General features: G+C 39.5%; 1 protein-coding gene across 1 annotated transcript in view; it reads right to left on the bottom strand.

The window, feature by feature from the left end:
• Positions 1-2479: 2479 nt before the first annotated feature.
• LOC129752594 (putative ankyrin repeat protein RF_0381) overlaps positions 2480-16261 on the bottom strand; it is a 53875-nt gene continuing 40093 nt past the window's right edge. Inside the window, exon 3 of the mRNA XM_055748369.1 lies at positions 2480-2596. Coding sequence (XP_055604344.1) covers positions 2480-2596 — 117 coding nt within the window. The remainder of the gene's footprint in view (positions 2597-16261) is intronic.

The raw sequence follows: 16261 nt of genomic DNA, 5'->3' as shown, positions 1-16261 counted from the left end.
ATTCTCTGCTTGCTGCAGACCGTATTGCTGAAGTCCTCTTCTCATGGATTGTCCTCGAAGCCTTGGTTAGTTTACAACTAATAAAAAAAGCCTTGGATATTCTGGTTGTTGACTGTCGAAATTATACCGTAGTTCCTGGCGATATCTTTGGTACTAGACATTATGCGATCACGATAAAGTAATGAAAAAATTCTCCGATGTTCCGATTCGGTCAGTTTGGCCGAAGTAATATTTTACCGCAGCCAGTTTCAATCACCGGTTTGATGCTTTCTGTCTTCAAGAAAGGCTCCGGACACCTCAATATCCTGATAGGACCTCTGATCATTGGTCAGGGATTGCTACGCTGGGGTCATCACCAGATCCTTATACAGCAGTAGGAGCAAAATGTTTTCCGTGAGAATACGGCAGAAAACAACTGTTGCAACAATTATTTTACCTTATTCAGATAGTTCCGGGGCTTAAAAAAACGTCGAACTGTTCCTATCGTGGAGAAACACCTGCAGCTGAATTTTGAAGTTCTTCGGAGATATTTCGCACTGAAATAACAAAAACCACAAAAATAAATTTTGCTATTTGATTCCCAGAAAGAAAACTCACTTTTGATTTACTGGAATCGCTTGGAAAAAGCACAGCTATCCAGACGATCATTCATCTCGTACAGTGTTCAGTCGCCATTCTAGTTGCCTTCCCCTCCTCCGATTCGGAGCAGCACATCTTCCCGGGAAGTGACCATTGGAAATGCCGGACATTGTTTCTACCGCTTGAGACGAATTTCATTGCAGTCGAAATTGTAGGCTTTGACTTCCGTTCCAGCAAAGGATTCTAGATGCATTTTCTAGGCAAATCTAATCAGAATTCTATTGATAATAAAAGTTGGGTGAATACGATTATCATTTTACTATTGATACCAAGAACAAAAAAACTTTTCGCAAACTTACCGCATATCCATATTTAATGGAGAATAGACACTCCGCTATGCCACCAGCATTTGTGCCACGGCATCTTCCTACTTCCGGAAAGCCCGCTGCTCGCAGTCTTGCGTTGATGCAGATTGCCTTTCCTGCATAACTTTCGACCCCCCCTGCGAAGTTAAATTTTACTGTTGTCCACTCGTAATCCGCCAGTTTGGTTTTTTATTCAGTACTGAAAGCTTTGTCCTTGCACAATCGTTCTGGTAAACGAAAATACAAATTCATGATTTAAAAGCGATTAATTTGATTTAAAGAAAAGACAAAATTTACCTCTGTGGAGAAATTTCGTCGTTATGATTTGGACTGTTGACAGTTTTCGCAGCGATTATTCGACGATCCAAATGGCCATTTCGGGTGAAGAACATCAAATAAATCCATATTAAAATAGTTGAGTCCATTTAACCGATGAAAATGATCGGTTCAGAGAATATTCAAATGCAATCAACCAAACATTTTACGAATTCGAATCTAGTTTCCGATAATTGTATCCGAAGTTTCATGCTCGCGAGTATTCTAGTATTTGAGTAAAATAACCACTTTGGCCCATGTCAACATCTTCAGCCGGTTATGTACTGGTTCGTCTGGACAAATGTGCTCTGTTACGGCGCCTCCTGTTGCTGGTTGATTCTCTCCCTCTAAAGTTCATTCTCTTTATCACAAACTGAAACCGAACCGGGCCGTGATTGTTACCTCACCGCATACAGCATCCAGAATTCGAGACACCGTTTATGACCTTACACATCAAAACATGTCTGTTCGCGAAGACTAACAAACCTTCCCTGCCTCTGGACCTGCTCCCGGAGCGAGACTTTCCAGAAACATGGTCCGGAACATCGTCTCGAAGACGACGCACTCATCTTTTCGTGGGTTCCCGTAGCTCCATGTCTGGTCCCGTTGTTGTTGAATCCCGGCAATCCACGACAAGCCTTTGCCGTTTCGATGAAGAAAAGTAAAAGCCTTTTTCCTCCAACATCTCCCAATAGCGTCCGTCCACCCATCGTTCGGACTGATTCCACATGATTCTCTTCATCGTTGTGGCGCGATTTGATCTCGAGAAAATTATCCCGACGGACCCAAGCAAGTGGGCGAACATCACATCGAGAGAAAATTGAATCTTCAGAACCCAACTGACTGCCCCAACAACGAACAAGTGAGTAATAATGTAAAACGTCGCGTTATAAATTATCCGGAATACAGAAGCTATTTCCAATTATTATTATAAATTTATTTTTATTTTATTTCATGCCGTCGTGCTCTGATTGAACGGGGAAGTGCCTTGATTTACGCCAAACACAGGACAGGTACTGGCTGAATCGAAAGAACATCGGAGAACGGGTTGGGTTGATGGAGCAGATGGAAGGACGCAATCGAAGATCACCATCTCCAGCAGCAAGCAGACGTTCGTCGTTGATGGGGAAAGAAAGGAGCGAAACGAAACCATCAGAAGGAGATCTTCTCGCATACTCTACATTGCTGGCGTTTTTTCTGCGCTGTTCATGCGCCATCATCTATGGGTCGAGATGGGCTGATGTCGGGATGTTGCATGCTGCAGCCAGCATGCAGTTGAGTTTGCGCTGATGATGAACTCCCGGACTCCGGACACCGGCTTCAATCGCCTCATCAGTCTGTGAATGGACAAGGTTGATTACGAGAGACGGTTGGCTAAACGGGACCGAGAGGAGTTCGTTGATATGAAGACCATGCAATCATTGTATATTAATCGCTTGTACATGGCTCCTGGAGTTACGCGCAATCTACCCCGATCAATGGTAGGAACCTACTTACTCTTATAGGAGATGGGATGGATATTTGCTATAAATTGCCCGGGAAAGGTAATTCCATTCACCAAGTACCTACACCAAGAGTAGGCACACTTAGGGCAGCAAAAAAAAATCTACTTTATGACATCGATCGTGAGATGACTGTGCTGGTTCACAATCCTTTCCTCATAAAAAAAGCATAAAACATGGAAAACACTTACGAAATGGAAAGTGTTTGGGCTGGTGGTGAAAAAAGCACGCCCAACTATCGGGCTTTGATATCAACAACGTTCCTGAATTAAGTTTGCGTGTCCGGAACTCATAATCGCACCCCATAAAACATACGACTGCCAAAAATGTCCACTATTAAAAGGCCATAAAACTTCGGGGATAATCATGGCTAAGGCTGGTTCAAGCCAGGAGACGCAGGTAGTTGTCCACTATTTGACGCCTTTCTTTTAAAAGAATCGGGGTGATTACCCCAAGCGACAAAACTCCGATTAAAAATACATGAAAATTCTCGAAATTCTTTACAAAATTAGGCTTGGGGAAATTAAATATTTTTAACTGAAATATCAACATCGTTTTGGTTTCTTCTGTGGAGCTGAGCCTGTTGATGGTTTTATGTGAATTTATTAAATCTCTAAAAGAAATTATCCACTTAACAATTTTGACGAAGGTCGAAACTTCGTATGTAATAGGGCAAAAAAGTTATTAGGTGCTTAATGCAGGCATGTCTTTTTGCATTGTGAACAATAAATTCATTTGACATCACCGCATTGCAAAACTACTTTTCATGCAATACCTTCACGACAGCAGTGATGTCAATTAAATTGATTGTTTTTCAATTCCAGGAGACAAACCCCAGTTTAACAGCTAATTTTTTTTTTTTTGAATAATAAGATACGAAGTTACGGTCTTGGGCAAAGTTTTTCAGGGCCATTCCTCCTTAAGTGTGTTCGTTGTCAATTCAATATATTGAGAATCGCAGTTATTGCAAGATATGTTTACCGGTTCGTTTACTTTTAAAAAAATCCGCTTTATTTTAGAAATCGTTTTCGTAGCTAACTTTATCGATGAAAAGTTTGTTTTTAAAAATTTCCCTATTTTGCCGGTTAATCCAGGAATATACGAGATGGATTAGTATTTGTAATGCTCAGTTTCAACCAAATCCCCTGTTTTTTTAAAATATTCGACTGTTAATTAACCTATGTCACAGTTAAATAGGATAATTGTTTAGTTTGCGATGAGAATCCATCAATTCGATTTTGGTTTTCTCATCTACTTTCGAAGATAGTCGATCAACAGGACTGGTGAAGTTTTTTGCGACGTTAATTTTCTGGTGAAGTGGATAAATTGACAAATAGTCCAAAAAGCGGCCACTGGCGATAGGTTTTTTTATATCAGCTTGTTATTTTTGTCTTATCCTCCTGTCGTGTGAGAAGCATGTCGAGAAACGGTATCTTCCTGTTTACCGTAAAATGGGGGAACTTTGATCACTTTTTTCATTCATTTTTGAATATTTTGGAAAGGGTTGCTTTTTCGTAATACCTAAAAGCTTTAAAACCCTTACTGAGGTCAGGAGTAAAAAACATGATCATCGTTTTATTTTTATTTACATAGTATTCCGTCTCACGACATAACTTGACGAACATAATTCCTAAAATTCACTCGGTTCATAGCGGCCGTTCTCCAATTTCTCGAGCACCCCACGTTCGCCAGATCACGCTCCACTCGGTCTAACCACCTCGCTCGTTGCGCCCCCGCTCGTCTTGTTTCTACCGGATACGTAGCGAACTCCTGTTTTGCAGGACAGTCGTCCGGCATTCTCGTAACATGTCCCGCCCAGCGTATCCGGCCAGCCTTCACCACCTTCTGGATACTGGGTTCGCCGTAGAGTCGCGCAAGCTCGTGGTTAATCCTTCGCCTCCACACTCCGTTCTCCTGTACGCCGCCAAAGATGGTTCTTAACACTCGTCGCTCGAATACTCTGAGTGTACGCAGGTCCTCCTCGAGCAATATCCATGTCTCGTGCCCGTAGAGAACAACCGGTCTAATGAGCGTCGTATACAGGTTACACTTCGTGCGAAGGCTAAGTCTTCTCGACCGCAGTTGCTTGTGGAGTCCATAGTAGGCACGACTTCCGCTGATAATTCGCCTCCGGATCTCACGGCTGGTGTCATTGTCTGCGGTCACCAGTGAGCCGAGATAGACAAAGTCTTCGACTATCTCCAGCTCGTCGCCGTCGATCGTGACCTTGTTATTACTGGACAAGCGGGTTCGGTCGGTTTCGGATCCACAGGCCAGCATATACTTCGTCTTGAACGTATTAATCATCAACCCAATTCTTCCTGCTTCGCGTTTCAGTTTGCGGTAGATCTCTCCCACCGCCGCAGATGATCTGCCGACTATATCAATGTCATCGGCAAAGCAGATAAGTTGACTGGATCTGTTGAAAATCGTGCCCCGCATTTCGCCCACCACTCGTGGTGCGTAAGAACTTGGTGTTCCCGGCATTTTTGGAGGATTTGCCGTAATGTGAATATCTGGTCCGTCGTTGACCGTCCCTCCATGAAGCCAGCCTGATGACTTCCCACGAATCTGTTGGCTTGTGGCGTTAGTCGGCGGAGTAGGATTCGGGACAACACTTTGTAGGCGGCATTGAGGACAGTGATCGCTCGGTAGTTCTCACAGTCCAATTTGTCGCCCTTCTTGTAGATGGGGCATATTACCCCCTCCTTCCACTCCTCCGGTAGCTGTTCTATGTCCCAGATCCGGACTATCAACCGGTGTAGGCAATCGGCCAACCTGTCCGGGCCCATTTTGATGAGTTCAGCTGCGATGCCATCCTTCCCAGCCGACTTGCTTCTATTCAGCTGGCGAATGGCTTCCTTAACTCCACTCATCGTTGGGAGTGGCTCCTCTTCGTCGTTGGCTACGCCGGCGATGTACCTTCTCCCACCGTCTTGATCTCCTGCATTTGCGCCGTTCAGGTGTTCATCGAAGTGCTGCTTCCACCTTTTGATCACCTCACGATTGTCCGTCAGGATGCCTCCGTCCTTATCCTGGCACATTTCGGCTTGCGGCACGAAGCCTGTGCGGGATGCGTTGAGTTTTTGATAGAACTATCGTGTTTCTTGGGAACGATGCAGCTGCTCCAGCTCCTCGAGCTCCTCCTCCTCCAGGCGGCGCTTTTTCTCCTGGAAAATTCGGACTCACTGCCTCTTCTGCTGTCGGTGATTTTCCACATTTCGACGGGTGCCTCTTAGCACTACTGCCGCCCGCGCGGCATTCTCTTCGTCCATCACCCTCCTACACTCATCGTCGAACCAGTCGTTCCGTCGAGATCGCTCCACATAACCGATGACGTTCTCCGCAGCACTGTTGATGGCTGTCTTGGTGGTATCCCAACAGTCCTCGAGAGGGGCTTCGTCTAGCTCGCCCTCTGCCGGCAGCGCTGCTTCGACCAATTGCGCGTAGTCTGCCGCGACCTCAGGTTGCTTCAGTCGCGCGATATTTAAACGAGGCGGGCGCTGGTTTCGCTTGTTGTTTATTACGGAGAGTTTTGGGCGCATCTTCACCATCACAAGATAATGTCCGACTCGATGTTGGCGCCCCGACAGGATCTGACGTCGATGATGTCCGAGAAGTGCCGGCTGTCAATCAAAACGTGGTCGATCTGTGATTGTGTTTGGTACGGTGATCTCCAGGTGTACTTGTGTGGGAGGCGGTCCTGGAAAAAGGTACTACGTACGGCCATTCGTTTGGGGGCGGCGAAATCTATAAGTCTAAGGCCGTTTTCGTTGGTCAGCTGGTGCGCACTGAACCTTCCAATTGTTGGTTTGAATTCCTCCGCCTGGCCGACCTGAGCGTTGAAATCCCCGATGACAATCTTGATATCATGTTTTGGGCAACGGTCGTATTCACGCTCCAGCTGCGCGTAAAATTCGTCTTTGCCGTCACCGGTACTTCCGAGGTGAGGGCTGTGCACGTTGATGATGCTGATGTTGAAGAACCGGCCCTTGATTCTTAACCGGCACATTCGTGAGTTAATCGGCCACCACCCGATTACGCGCTTTTGCATCTTTCCCATCACTATAAAAGCTGTTCCAAGCTCGTGTGTGTTGCCGCATCTCTGGTAGATGACACGACCATCTGGGTACGTTCGTACCGTGGAGCCCTTTCAGCATACCTCCTGCAGCGCTTCGATGTCGAATGTGCGGCTCTTCAATTCGTTGGAGAGCACGTGGGTACTGCATACAAAATTTAGAGATCGGCAGTTCCATGTTCCAAGTTTTCAATCGCTAGTCTCTTTTCGTCGCGTGGGTCTTTGCCGATTTCCATCCGAAATTTGTTGTTCGTTGTTCGTTGCTTATGTTTTTCGTAGTCACAGGCTCGCAAGGCCCGCAGCTAACCCCACTATCTCGCAGGAGGACCGTCGTGATGTTGCTGCTTTGGGTCCCGAACACCACCAGGACGCTGTTGCACTCCGCACGCCACCCCTGACATGGAGAACAGACGCGTACGAAGCCCCCTAACTCATTCTGCATGCGACCAAAGCATCCACCGGGGTTGGGTACCCGATCTCCGCTAAGGTTGCTCGCACCCCAGCTAGCACCACGGGGAGGTAGAGAATCGGAGTTTCAGACAAGAGGTGATATGACCACTACGCGAAGGTTGGGTGTATGAGGTCTCGAGTTGTACATTGTCTACTTCACTAGCCAAGTCGTATATAAATATATTTCCAATCGCATATTGAGCGAAATCCTACAAGATTACAACCTCAATCATCTATATGCATATATTCCAAAAAGAACCAGGGTAGTCGTTAATGATTCGCATGACAAATCGTAATTCAAGGAAAATTTCTACTCGCAAAAATGCTTTCAAGATCATTGGGCGTTGAATTTTTAACACTGTTTCTATTTCAGCCGAACGTGATAGAAATTAAGCTATTTCTGCTTCACAGCCTACGAAAATAGAACAAGTGTTGTAAGAGCAAGTTCACTGGTGTTGGGAAAAAGTGGTAGAAAATTTAACATTTTCAAAATTTTACCATGGAAAAATGTGTTCAAGATCTTTGGGAGTTGTATTTTTTACAGCACTGTTTCTGTTTCAGTCGTACGTGAAAAAAATATTGCTATTTTTTGCATCACAGCATCCGATATTACAACACGTGTTGTTAAAGAACAAGTCTTGAAAATGTATTTGCATGGCAAAATTTTAAAATGTGCTAAAATGAAAAAAATACTACCACTTTTTTCCAAAACCAGTAAATTTGCTTTAAATAGATGTATCACCACTACCAGATGAAATATTTTTAAATGCGTTGTATGTATAACGTAAAAAAGTTCAAATATTTAAACCCTCCATTGAAAGTTCTGCAAATATCCGAAGAATTCTTCCACATTTTCTCTCATCTCTCCACGCCTTTGCATATTCTTTTATCAGAAACCAGTTTGGAACGAATCGAAAAACTCGCATTCTTCCTTTATTAACCTAAATTATCGAAAAATTGCAGTCGATTTCTTTTTATCGCAACCCCAGAAACCCACATGCAGGCACTCAAATTGATCTGAATTCCCGAAATCACAAGCTCCGCAGACCTTAAACGAGAAAAAAAAATCGCCAACGCCCCATCAAAAACACGCCATCAATTCTCTAAACGTTTTAATTGCACCTTTCCGAGACACCGCTCCCGGTTGTCGGTTGCGAAAATTAATGTAAGATTAAACGACTGCTCTTTTTGTTTACCTTTTTTGTTTGTGGTTGCTGCTATGCTTCATCGGACCGCCGAATTGACCCAGCTAGGGTCCTAAATCACAAATGTGACCACCATTCAGAACGTCGTCATCACCCGGAGAGGAAATCTGAATGAGACACCTTTCGGGAAGAATGAATTAACCAAAAAAAAAAAAAGAAGGCAAACGATGCGCGAGAGATACGGCGGAATGCATCTTTATAGCAGCAATGTACCTACTACTGCCTTTTGCTGCCTTCTTTCGTCTCTTTAGCGCAGCATTTTTAATCATCGTATTGCATGAAAATGAGACAGCCGGTATGCACGATCAACCAGCACCTCGAAAGACATGTTACAAAACGACAACTCGGCTACCGGAATTTAGTGCGACCATCTCGGGTGAAGTTTTGTGTTATTGAGATGGGCTCATTCATTACTTTTAAGTGATGTAGTTTATTTTCGGAAGAATTTGCTCTTTGCGGCATTCCTGGTTGGATTTTCTGTCTTCTCTGATAAGCTATGTATGATAGAAAAAAAAAGTGTTCCTAAATGTTCATGCGAATGAGACCGCTGCAAAATTTGTATGGAAAATTTCAAATTTCAATATTATGAAACGTCTCAAGACTTTTTTACAATTGTTTTAGATCATAAAAATAATATTTACTTTGGGAAATAACCCAAAATGTACTGAAAGTTCGGCTAGTCAAAAGCTGTCAAAAGCTTTTTCAATATCTAGAAGAGCAACACCAGTTGAATAACCTTCAGATTTGCTAGCATTAATCATATTATTATACATATGATTGTGGTGACCGAAGAAGGAATTTCTCATTAATGTATCTTATCCACTCGCGCACAAACTTTTCTTCCCAAAAGACGCCAAAAGAATGACCGCTTTTTTTCATTCGATTGCATCATCCTTTCTCCTCGCACACACACTTTCAAGACCGCCTTAATAATACTGTATTTGTTTTCTCCACTCGTGGAGTGTTCCACCATACCCGATAAAAACAAACACAAATCCTCGCCAGTGTATTGCTACCTCGCTCACTCACACGCTCTCTCGCAACACTGGCAAAATTATCGGTGGGCCACCGTCCGTAAGCAGAACTCCGACAGGTCAAAACCAGTGCAACACCGTCCGAATAAACAAACAGTTTGACAGCACCTAGTGGTGCACCAGTGCAACACTAGTGCAACACTCGGCATAAACAAATACGGTATAAGATTCATTCTGCTCAATTTCTGACACCCACATCTAATTCGATCAATGAATGCGTTACCGAATCATAGGCCCAATGATAAATAACATTCCGTGTTGCCAGAGAACGTTTATAATCATTTATTACTAACAGATTTAAACGTTAATTGAATATTATAATTTAATTTTTATCTAACTGTTTATTTGTACTCATATCCACCACATTCGCCCTTTCCTCTACTCTTAAAGGTTCGGGGTACACATTTGGTTTTAAACATGTTTCTGAACAATTATTAATGGTTTTTTTTAAATTTTACTACTGAAAATATATATTTTTTTTTATCATAGCATTTGAAAATCCCTTTTTTTTAATCGCTAAGCAAACAAAGTTGGATGAAACTGTTTTCTTTTCCTCCCTCAATCACATTTTATTTTCTATGGCTCAAACAGTTTTATACGAAGATTGTAAACCATTTTTTTGTAACAGTATTTTTGGTACCAATGTTTAATAGCTATTTTGGAAGATTTTGTTCTTCTGAATTCAAACATTTGCAATATTCTTGTTTCGAGATACAACGCTATAAAAAATTAATATCTTTTTTTTTTAGAAATTTGAATAGATAACATCATAATATTTTCTAACATCACTGAAGAAAGTTTTTTTTTTAATATTTGATAATGAAAATTTTTATTCATTTAAGAACTTTATCAAAGATTTCAAACGATTTTACTTATGGTTAATAGAATATCAAATGTTCAGTTTGGGTTCATTTTATCTTGAGAATGTTTTAAACCGTGAAACATCTCAATACTTTAACACGAGCTATAGTTTATTTAAGTTTATGAGAATTAATCATTGTCCAACTGCGGGTCTTAGTTCAAAAAATTTACAAAACGAAAGCCGTATAAAGTGGTCGTAGTCCTTTTACAAATTTATGGATAAATGGTAGGGTACAACTTTCGAAGTATTTGTGGTGAACAAATGTATTCTTGGAATAAATATTTTATGATCATAAAAATAATTGTCAGGTATTAAATAAAACAGAAATAATCATTTTTCAGTTCGTTTACGGAAAATTATTAAAAATTGTCCTCAGCAAGTCGTTTAAATTATTCGAGCTTCTATGAAGTCTTGTCTTCTGTTATTCATCTTTCAGTCCAATCTCTACAAAATGGAATTCGTTAAACATCTAAATTTCACTTATCCTTTGCATGCCGTTTTAAGTTGATTCTAGGTTAAATAATCGGGACTTGTCCTCTGCAAGACTTCTTATAGTTCAACTCATTCAAACTTCCATGGGGACTTGTCCTTAGCAAGCCGTCTTTTAGTTCATCTCATTAAAACTTCCATGGGGACTTGTCCTTAGCAAGCCGTCTTTTAGTTCAACTCATTTAAACTTCCATGGGGATTTGTCCTTAGCAAGCCGTCTTTTAGTTTAACATACTCGAACTTCCATGGGCACTTGTCCTTAGCAAGCCGTCTTTTAGTTCATCTCATTAAAACTTCCATGGGGACTTGTCCTTAGCAAGCCGTCTTTTAGTTCTTCTCACTAAAACTTCCATGGGGACTTGTCCTTAGCAAGCCGTCTTTTAGTTCTTCTCATTAAAACTTCCATGGGGACTTGTCCTTAGCAAGCCGTCTTTTAGTTCAAAATACTCAATCTTCCATGGGGACTTGTCCTTAGCAAGCCGTCTTTAAGTTCATCTCATTAAAACTTCCATGGGGACTTGTCCTTAGCAAGCCATCTTTTAGTTCAACTCATTCAAACTTTTATGGGGACTTGTCCTTGGCAAGCCGTATTTTAGTTTAACTTATTTAACTTTTATGGGAACTTGTCCTCTTCACATCGTCTTTAAATTCAACTCATTTAAACTTCCATGAGGACTTGCCCTTTTCAAGGCATTTTTCAATTAAAATACATGAAATACAAGAACAAACTACATAAAAAATTAGAATCCTCAAACTTTTACGTACTTACTTATATTTAGTGACGTAACTTATCAAGTTAATCTGGATTGGACGTTCAGAATTTCTCTTTTTTCTTTGTATTCAAATGATTACTCATAATTCCATTTTCAATTTTTTTTTAAAGTTGTTTTTCTATAATTTTACGTTAATAAATGATAATATAATAAATAATAATAATAATAAATAAATTAATTAATTAATTAATTTATTTATGAAGACTATAAAATGTGCAGCTCACTTATAATACTTTCAGCTAAATTTCAGTCGATGATTAAAATGGTTGCTCAACCTTGGTGCGTATTGTGTAAGAAATATAATTATCGATTCGTTAAGTCCGGCCAACTTAATTATTTAATAGAATATCAAATTGGGATTCTATCCTTTATTTATATAATATTATTATATTTATATTTTACTAGCTGATCCCATACGAACTCCGTTTTGCTTTAAACTTGGAATATGTTATGAACAGTTTGTATGAAAGTCAATTGCCAAGCATTTTTCCAGATGCACTGCCGCATAAATTGTTAAGTAATAATCGCAAAAATATTAGACGATCACTTTTCTGACGTCTGCTTCTTAATTTGAAAACCTGAATCAATTGACCGCGACGAAAACCACCGTGTATAAATTTCGACTCGATCGTTGCATAGCAACGCAATTATTGTCAAAAAATAAACCCCTTTTGCTGACCTCTTATACAATCTTTGATATCTGAAATCGATTACCTTTCCCTCAAAACTCCCGTGTGCAAATTTCCTGAGCAATCCATTGCATAATAACGTCAATATTACTTAAAACAGTGGAAATTTAATAAATGTCTACGACCCCTTTCGTCGACCCCTGGCAAAACATTTGACATCTGAAATCGATTGCCCGTCCCTGAATTTTCATCCCAATTCTATGTATAATAACGACAATATTGCAAAAATATGGAAAGGTTAATATGGACGACCCCCTTTGCCGACTTCTTACACTGAATTTAATACCTGGAATCGATTACCCGTCCCTCAAAACTCTCGTGTGCCAATTTCCATCTGAATCCGTTGTATAATAACTATTATATCGCATTCACAGTGAATTGCTAATATGGACGACCCCTTTGGCCGACCCCTGACTTTAATTTGGATAAGCGTAATCTATTGCTTGTCCCTAATAACTCCCATGTGCAAAGTTTCATCTCAATCTGATGTATAATAACGCCAATATCGCAAAAACAATAAACAGTCAATATGGACGACCCCTTTTGCCGACCCCTGACCCAAAATGCAATGCCTGAAATCGATTGCTCGTCTTTCAAAACCCTCATGTGCAAATTTTCATCACAATCCGACGAAAAATAACGTCAATATCGCGAAACAATATTTGTCTTGTATGGACGACCCCCTTCAGAAGGGGTCATCCGAAAACATTTTTCATCATTCCTGGTCCTAATGAACATACATGCCAAATTTCAGCTCGCTAGCTCTTAAGACGGCTGAGTCTATAGAGGACAAACAAACAAACAAACCCACAGAAATTGCTTTTTATATATATAGATTATTTTTTGTTATATATTTATGAAAAAATTTGTTTGCAAAATAAAGTAATCCATTCTATGATTGATAATTTTTTTTTAAAGGTGAAGAATGATAATAGTAGAAATAAAGAACAAGCTTTTCCATGCAGATGATATTTTCATGATTTTTATCTGCACCCAATTTTTTTAATGAATTTAATTTGTAGTCAATGGTTTGTTAACTTCCTAACATAGATTGACAATAACTCCAAAAGGCGTTAAAAACACATTTTTTTAAATTTAATCAACTTTTTCTGATGAATTTTTAAATATTTTTTTTGAAAAATCAATAAGATTAATCAGCAGGATAAATTAACAAAATTGGAACACAGTAATTTTCATTAAAGTGTTCAAAAGTGAGGAAGCTTTCGAAACTTTTAAGAATCTTTTTACAAACCATTATATTAAAGGTTCCATTTTCAAAAGTGATTTTAGAATTCTACCAATGGCCTTAAAGTGAAGATATATGTATAAACTTTCCAAGATTCAAAGTTTAGAAGATAGAACCCACTATCCAGTCAAGAAAATATAGGCCTTTTTCTGCCTTTCAATTTTCATCGATATTTTTCGAATTATCTAACTTGAATAAATTGTTATTTGTTTCCCGGAAATACCGAAAAATCATGGCGTTACCTGTGCTCACTTATATAAACATATGTATATCGGTGCAGTGAATAAGATATTGATTTCTTAAAAACAACTAAAAAATACTTAGCTCAGAATTTTGCAGCCGTCGTCAAACATATAGATGATCTCCATCCAAATCAGAACACTTGTTAATCGCCAGGCTTAAACTTTCCAAACACTTTCTTTTTTATTACATATTTCCACTCTTCACATTATATAAACCACACTTTAACTTATCAACCTGTCATTTTTATTTTCTTTATTCCGGGAGCATGACTTACGCCATTGTGGTGACCGAAGAAGGAATTTCTCATTAATGTATCTTATCCACTCGCGCACAAACTTTTCTTCCCAAAAGACGCCAAAAGAATGACCGTTTTTTTTCATTCGATTGCATCATCCTTTCTCCTCGCACACAGACTTTCAAGACCGCCTTAATAAGATTCATTCTGCTCAATTTCTGACACCCACATCTAATTCGATCAATGAATGCGTTACCGAATCATAGGCCCAATGATAAATAACATTCCGTGTTGCCAGAGAACGTTTATAATCATTTATTACTAACAGATTTAAACGTTATTTGAATATTATAATTTAATTTTTATCTAACTGCTTATTTGTACTCATATCCACCACATTCATTTATTTGATTTATTTGAATATTATAATTTAATTTTTATCTAACTGCTTATTTGTACTCATATCCACCACAATGATGTGTAGTAGAATGTCCATGACGAAAACCAAATTGTTCATCAGGGAACATAGATTTCTGATTAATGTGAATCATCATTCTATTCAATATAACTCTCTCAAACAGTTTACTTAAAGAAGGAAACAAACTTTTTGGTCGAAAACTCTGAAGCACTTTCCCAGGTTTCAAAATTGGAGTTACTTTGGCATTTTTCCATTTATTGCAAAACTAAGCCAAATGAAAATATTTATTGAAGATTTGGAATTAAATATTAAAAGTATTTTCAGTTAACTTTTTATAAAAATTTAAAAGCTCCCATCTTACCCTGGAACTTTTATATTTTAAATTTTTTTGAAAATTGATTTAAGGTCATCAATATTTGTCTCGGAAGAACTTCCAAATATATTATCAAGTTCAAAGGAAACTAAAGTATCAATTAAACAAACAACGTTTAAATTAAAATTATGAGTAGACTCAACTTGTTGGGCTAATTTTTGAGCTGTTTCTGCATAAGAAAAAGTAGCTTAACTCCATCTTTCAAAGTATCGGCTTTTGCGGGTTATTACAATTTTAGTTAATTCCAAAATAGCTCTTCGTAGGGTTTTATGTCCTCTACTGCTTTTGCAAAATTTTCATTACGAATAAAATTTGATCGACGTTTCATCTCTTTTTGAAGGTCGCAATATCTAATTCGTTGATATTAGCATCGACGAATGTTTTTCAGTCGTATCTAAAACTGAAGATCATCATCTATCAAAGGTTGATTCAATTTATGTTTCACTTTGGGTAAAGAAGCGGTTGTAGCATTGACTATTGAAGTTGTCAAATTTTCTACAGCCAAATCAATATCTTCTATTGAATTGAGTGGAACTTTTACATCCAAATTACGTTCCATTACATTCCTATATCACTTCCAGTTAGCTTTTTGAAGGTTGTTGATTTTACAGAGTTTTCTATGGGACTTTGGAATAAAGAAAAAAAATACTAGCCTGAATCGATGTCCGCATGAGTAACTAATTGACTAGGGTAAATGATCTTGAGCGGAACTAAACGGCTCAATTCGACGCAACTCGAAACAGTTGATCAAGCGGTATGGGTCGGTGCTAAAGCATGGATCATCCAAAATCTGGACGCACTGTTTATTATACCATAGCGCTTTCAGTAGTCGGATCTGGAGTGTTTTGACAGTGCTTTGTTTGGAAATGTTTCCTCTCTCAGTGCTGAAAATTTCATAACGATTCGTTTTGTTCCAATCCAATAAAGTTTCACGTAATGGAAGCCACTAGGCGAAAATTAATTTTGGACACCCACGTCAAAACCCGACGTGATCTGGTTCAAAAATCGTGAAATCTGATTTAAGGCGGCTTCGTGGCCAAAAATTTTACAAAGCCACTGGTCGGGGTGACGTTTTTGCCGATAAGTTAGCAAGAAAGTGTTTGATCTGGCAAGGTAATTGCATCTGCGGATGGAAAACCCCGGTTTTTGTGAAAAACAAGACCATGGACTCCGAAATGTACAAGGAGGAGTGCCTTAAAAACCGTGTTTTTTTTCGTACATAAGATCTCACAAAGGACCAGTAAAGTTTTTGCCAGATTTGGCAAGCTGCCACTACAGCTAAGAGGTTTGTACAGTGGTATCGGGCCAACGGGTGGATTTAGTCGAAAAAGACATCAACCCACCCAACTGCCCTCAATTCCGCCCTATCGAAAAATATTGGGCAACTGTCAAGCAGAAGATGAAG

The sequence above is a fragment of the Uranotaenia lowii genome, chromosome 3 (genome assembly GCF_029784155.1).
Source record: "Uranotaenia lowii strain MFRU-FL chromosome 3, ASM2978415v1, whole genome shotgun sequence".
NCBI classification, from domain to species: domain Eukaryota; kingdom Metazoa; phylum Arthropoda; class Insecta; order Diptera; family Culicidae; genus Uranotaenia; species Uranotaenia lowii.
This window is presented reverse-complemented; position numbering and strand designations above follow the sequence as displayed.